The 6,122-nt window shown below is 34.7% G+C and overlaps 1 protein-coding gene across 2 annotated transcripts; it reads right to left on the reverse strand.

The window, feature by feature from the left end:
- Positions 1-109: 109 nt before the first annotated feature.
- LOC104211238 (uncharacterized) lies at positions 110-3,690 on the reverse strand. 2 transcript variants are annotated; one of them, XM_009760265.2, is made up of 4 exons: positions 3,580-3,690; positions 1,661-2,132; positions 662-1,585; positions 110-549 (listed from the first exon to the last, which is right to left on the reverse strand). In XM_009760265.2, the coding sequence occupies exons 2-4, from the start codon at positions 1,840-1,842 to the stop codon at positions 447-449; spliced, it is 1,209 nt and encodes a 402-aa protein (XP_009758567.1). In that variant the 5' UTR covers positions 1,843-2,132; positions 3,580-3,690; the 3' UTR covers positions 110-446. The 2 variants fall into 2 exon arrangements, with proteins under 2 accessions (XP_009758567.1, XP_009758568.1); XM_009760266.2 differs by having other exon boundaries at positions 1,661-2,135.
- Positions 3,691-6,122: the final 2,432 nt, after the last annotated feature.

Consider the following 6,122-nt stretch of genomic DNA (forward strand, 5'->3'; position numbering starts at 1 on the left):
CTTATTTGTTGTTCAGAGTCAAAATATAAATTCTAAGCATTTTTACTTTTAAATCATAGTCTAAAGCAGAAGGCGAGGGAATAATCTTTGACACTGGACTATAATCACAGGCAGAAAAGATAATTAACATATAAATGTCAACACCCGGGGGTAAGGAGAGTTGAAATTTAACAAAAGTTTAGGACTTCGGAATTCATAAATGTTTACATAAGGGAATTGTAAACCCAAGATGCAACTCAATAGTTTCTTCTCCCTGGTACAGTTCTTACTGTTACAAGGACAACAGAATAAGGAGCTGCTAACTGACTGCAGAGGCAAAGCAACTAGATAGTAAACTTGCTTACAGATTCCAAAATCAAGTTTACATTACTCTTCCTCTTCACAAGTCTAGTAAACCATCCCAATTGTGGAACATGTACGGGGAAATAATGTGGCGCACTTTGCGATTATCTTGCACTGAAAATTGGTTCAGCATCCATGCTTGGTTGAGTTCTTCTAGTGTACTTGAGTAGTAAACCTTCCAGAGAAAGTCCTGGTAACTTCAAATCCCTACACATCACAATAACAACAGCGGAAATGGAGCATATGACATCATTTCAAGCATCAAGTAAGATGAAATAAACAAGATTGAAATCATAGGCAATGAAATGTTAAAGCCAACCTGACAAATGGCTGCAGTTCATTCCATTCCCACTTTGGCTTCTCCTGGAATAGTTTCGAAAACCGTTCAGCAGGCACAGATGGGAGTGAAGAAACACTAAAAGCATAAATCCGAGTCTCGATCCCGAGCTTTTCTGTTAAGACTTCCCCTTCTAGCACATCAAAACTTGCATTCATCCCTTCAGGAACTTTCTTTCTCCACTCCTCCATAAATCTTTCAAGTTTCATTTTTTTCCCTCTTAAGATTACTCTGGCAAAATGCACACAAACTAGCCTCTCTTCCAACCTCCACGTACAGCCGCCTCTAGTGTCATCATCCACCTTACTTCCATAAACTTCCAAACAGTGCCTTACTATTTTCCGAGGGAATCCATCTGCTTCCAGCACACGCAAAACTTCATCTTCATTTAGAGCACTTAAAGGCCAGTCATTCAGCACTGCATCATGCAAAAGCATGTTCAGAATCTCATCCACAAAGTTCTCATCTAAAAGTCGCCAATATCCATCTATCTCTACTGCTGAAAGAGCTCGCAACCCTGTGCACAGTTCCTCGTCACTGGCTTGCACCTTTTCAACAAGGTCATCCCATGCATACAAGCCCCTGCTCTTGTGCGCAAATTCAGTATCCATTTGTGACACCTCATCAAAACCATAAGGGTTTTCTGAGAGAAGCGATTTGAGCTTGTCCAATCTAGGAGCAACCTCGACAAGTTCCAAACTGCCAGGTACTACTTTGATGACAGAAGCAACTGTCAAATTGTCATGATGCTTTTCACTTGAGTTTGGTGAAGCTCCATGTGTGATCGGTAGGTCAGGAGGAGGTATAAGAAATACAGAATTAGAAGTTCCAACAAATTTAATGGCATAAGTTTTTGACTGGCTACAGAGAACTGCATCTTCATCTGGCTGCCCTCTTAATGTTACCCTACAGAATAAGCATAAATTTAACTCAAAACTTTAGATAGCAAATTGAAGAACTTTACAGAATGGTACAACACACCTTTGATTGAGGATATCAGGTAGGAGTTTCTCATCAAGCTCAAGAAGCATTAAATCATCGTGAGGACCAAATAGATTGTGATAAGCAATAGAGATTGATGAATTGGGTTGAACGTTTAGTATTGCCTCCGCTCCTCCTTCAGCACAAGTTTGTGATTTTTCTATTTCCATCTTCAGGTCCATGCTTTAATAGAAACCTTACAATACCCCCGACCCCCCAAAAAATGTAAAAATAAAAGAAGAAAAAAGGAGGAAATTTTTCAAAAGGAAGATTATCTACTCTAGTCCCTTGACTATAAAGTCCTCACAAAAATGGATCTCTTGAGCAACAATACAAAAGAACTCTGATAAAACAAGTAGGAGCACAAACAGTCCAGTGCAGAATAGTTATCAAGGTCGAAATGCCAGATGACAACAGACCTCAAATGACCGTTTTACTTCCTTGCTTCCACAACATGTTATCTACACTTTACCTGCTAGACAAAACATCTGTAACGTAAATTGAAGTACAAAAATAACTAAAAGCATACTGTTCCAATAAATATGAGAACAACAAGAAATTGATTCTTATTTGAATTTGATAACCTTCATTTTTGTCTAAGGTTGTAACATGTTTCTAGATTAAGGCAGTGGCCAAATATATCATCAATGATTATATACTCATACATTGTGCAGTTTTTATGAGCCCTGGATATAATGAATGAGGTCATATCACCAATGAATGACAACATCCTTCAATGATATTTAAGAGGTACATATTGGCATCTTTTGAAAGAATGTCTACGGAAGAATCAACTAAGAAAAATTAACTCCCATCTGTAGAAGACCCCCAAGAAAAAGAACATTTTGAAGGTTGAGCTTGTTCAGAAAGTGATCGAAATAAAGAATCAGTTCTATCGTCTATGTGATCACATAAAGATTAGAATAAAAGCTTGCAGACTTAATCAGCTGAACACCATAAAGATAGGAAACTGAGCTAACATGACACAATAGGGTCAACTGACTCCTGCTCTAAATGCTTATGCATGTTGCATCTAAAAGAAGAAAAAACAAGAGAGGATAATGAACTACAAGAACATGAAACATTCAAGTCAACTCAAAAAAAAAATCTTATAGTTTTAAGAAAAAAGTCTGGGAAACATAGATTTCCAGCCGAAACTTTGATGGATTCTCTGGAAAAGCCTCTAAAGTTTCCCAGGAGACGAGGCCTAAGCTTATCACATAAAATTGAAGGCAACGTATACTTTGACAAAGTCTTCTTATCCTTATAACACATTCTCCCTGAAACTTATACTTGGAGTTCTCTATTTCATGCTAAAGTATATAATTCCTTCTGTCACAATTTACTTGATACTTTCCATTCTAGGAAATCCCACAACTTCTTGTACGAAACTTTGAATTCTTTCAAAAATTCATTCTTTTCAACAATGATGTAACGATAACTTCAATATTTTATTTCACTACTCTTATTAATAAAGCACAAGTCAAACTAACTTCCTAAAACCGTGTGATAATCAGATTATGTCACATCAGAAAACCAGCAAAAGTTAACCATACTTTTAATCTCAGAAGGAAAAATATCATAAACTTGAGCTCATACTTAGAAATAACAAGATAGAGAAAAATGCAATAACTAAAAGTTTCTACTAAATAAAGCCTGAACTCTAACGAAGTATTGCCCAATACCAAATTTATACATCCAAATTCTTGTCAAAACCCATTTTCATTTCTCATAAAACAGAATCTCCAAAAACGTTTAAAGACTAGGCAAAAGATTTGTTCTTACAAACGATCAGAACAAGATCTCAAACAATAGCAGCACACACACACAGGCACAGCACAACCCCCAAAATAAATACCATATCACAAAGCAGCAAACCCAAGTTAAGATTTTCTGAAAATATCAGTAGATAAAATTACCCGTTTTTTCCTTTCGGGAGGCGTTAATTGTGAACTAATCTCCAATGGAGTTTGGGTAGGGTTGAAGAGATTAGAGAGAGAGAGAGAGAAAAAAGTGAGGAGCTGTGGATTTGGAGGGAAATTTGGAGAGAGGAAAGAGAATTTTTTATTTTCTTTTTGCGAAAAATAGAGTTAATGGGTTGGGAGGCCCATTATTCTGGGCTGGGCTCTGTGTAAGAAAATGAAGAAAGAAAAGAAAGAATGAAGAATTAACTCAAATAGCTGCTCAATTAATTTCTTAAATTAAAAATAGCCGACAGATGTATAATATATGTAAAAGTCATACATAATATATGTATAATAAATCAATAGCAGCTAAAAAAAAGTAAATAGTGAATCTGACTTGCTATTTCTGTAACAATCTCGGCCAAGATAGGAAGTTTGTATTTGGACTTCACTATAGCCCAGGCATGTGGATCAATAATTGCCATTTTAGGGCCTCACATTCTCTAACGCAAAGGGTGTTGAAGTTCCAAAAGGCTTATGACCTTGTAGTAACTAAGGAATTTCGTAAAAATTGTACGGGGCGTCCTATTTGGTCGCTCCCATTTAATTTATATCTATTTTTTAAATTTTTTTTTAACTTGTACCCACTTTTTAAACAACTTCAGTTCCCTTTCTCCTCCTCCTTCTCCTCCTTCGTTTTCTTCTTCTTCTTCTTCTTCTTCTTCTTCTTCTTCTTCTTCTTCTTCTTCTGTTGGTGCTATTATGAAACTTCAGTTCATGGGGATGATGTTGCCATAAGTATGTTTATCAGATTATTTAAACATAAATTATAAATAACTTTCTAAAGTAAGTACGTACATGTATGTAAATATAAGTTCATTTCCTTTAATTCACACTCTATTATTCTCTTTGGATTCAGCTTTGTACATTATCAATGCATTTTAACCTGTTGTGCTAAATCAGTATTTAGTTTTTAAAGTTACTAATTCTACTTATGATAAATTTATTATCTGTACAAAAAATCAATTACATGATAGCATAAAACATGTTGAAGTTCAGTAAATATAGAACAAAGCTTCAGCTAAAACATGCTGAAGTTCAGCAAATAGAGAACAAAACTTCAGCTACTACAATGCTTAAGTTCAGCAATTACAAACAAAAACTTCAGCAAATAGAGAACAAAACTTCAACTACTATGCTTAAGTTCAGCAATTACAAACAAAAACTTCAGCAAATAGAGAACAAAACTCCAGCTACTATGTTTAAGTTCAGCAATTACAAATAAAAACTTCAGCAAATAGAGAACAAAACTTCAGCTACTATGCTTAAGTTCAGCAATTACAAACAAAAACTTTAGCATACTTGGTTCAACAATTTTTGTTACTTCAGGTCCGTTTACTAGAACGCTGAAGTTTTGAGTGATTGCATTTGCTACTTCAGGCCCGTATGCTGAAGTTACGTGAAAAAGTGGGTACACTTGCAATTTTTTTTTGCAAAGCGGGCACAAGTTAAAACGTGACCCAAAAAGCGAGTATAGATGCAAATGCCCCAGGAATTTCTATTGCAGTTTTAATCCTTGAATTTGGACCAGAATTTCTATTGCAGTTTTAATCACTTTCTATTGCAGTTTTAATCCTTGAATTGTTTTCCTTGAGCCGAAGGTCTATAAAAAAACAACCCTATTCCTAAGGTATACGTACACACTATTCTCCACATACCCCACTTGTGAGATTATACTGAATGTGTTGTTATTGTTTTAATCCTTGAATTATTAGACGAGTTAAGAAGGCACACATTTTCTTAACGGAGAAAAGAAGAAGATAATGGCTGAACAACTTATTTCGTGTTTCACAGATAAAAAGTCATAATCTAAATTGTAATATTACGAGTGCAAATTTCAGTAACCAAAGGCTATATATTGTTGCCTGTGAATCATCGTACTGTTAACTATATGAAAAGAAAAAAAAGAATTCGTTCCATACTTGGAGCTATTCGTCAAATTCTTGAATATCATACATGTTTAGGGTTTGGCATACTTGCAAATCCTTACATTCATCAACTCATATGTTTTAATTTTTGTGCTTAATTTTATAAATACTTATTAGCAATTCCTATCTCCAAGATGTACGTTTCCAAGACCAAATGGATTGAAGTCTTATACCTTAAGAACACTATATAGCCAAAGCAGAAGATTTGAGCATTAATTTCTAATTGATTCGATTAGTCATACTCATAACTCATAAAGATGTGCTAACGACTAAGGAAATTTAATTTAAATCAGTTTCATTACTTAAGGACTTAGACCAAAAAAGTACGGTATCAATTGATGTTTCTTTGATCTGAAAATTGATTGGGCTTTAGAGGAATGGGATGGGAGGTAGGTAGTAGTCAATTAATTTAAAAAAGATATGATATCGGACTGGACAAGTACATTCATATTGCGATTACATTTGAGCTGATTGAAAAAAATGGATTGTAATATAGTTTCTTTAAAGGAATTTTTACCTCATATAGAAAGGTTATCAACTTATTTATTTTAAATAAATATCATTTAAAAA

This window comes from Nicotiana sylvestris, chromosome 1, assembly GCF_000393655.2.
Source record: "Nicotiana sylvestris chromosome 1, ASM39365v2, whole genome shotgun sequence".
Taxonomy (NCBI): domain Eukaryota; kingdom Viridiplantae; phylum Streptophyta; class Magnoliopsida; order Solanales; family Solanaceae; genus Nicotiana; species Nicotiana sylvestris.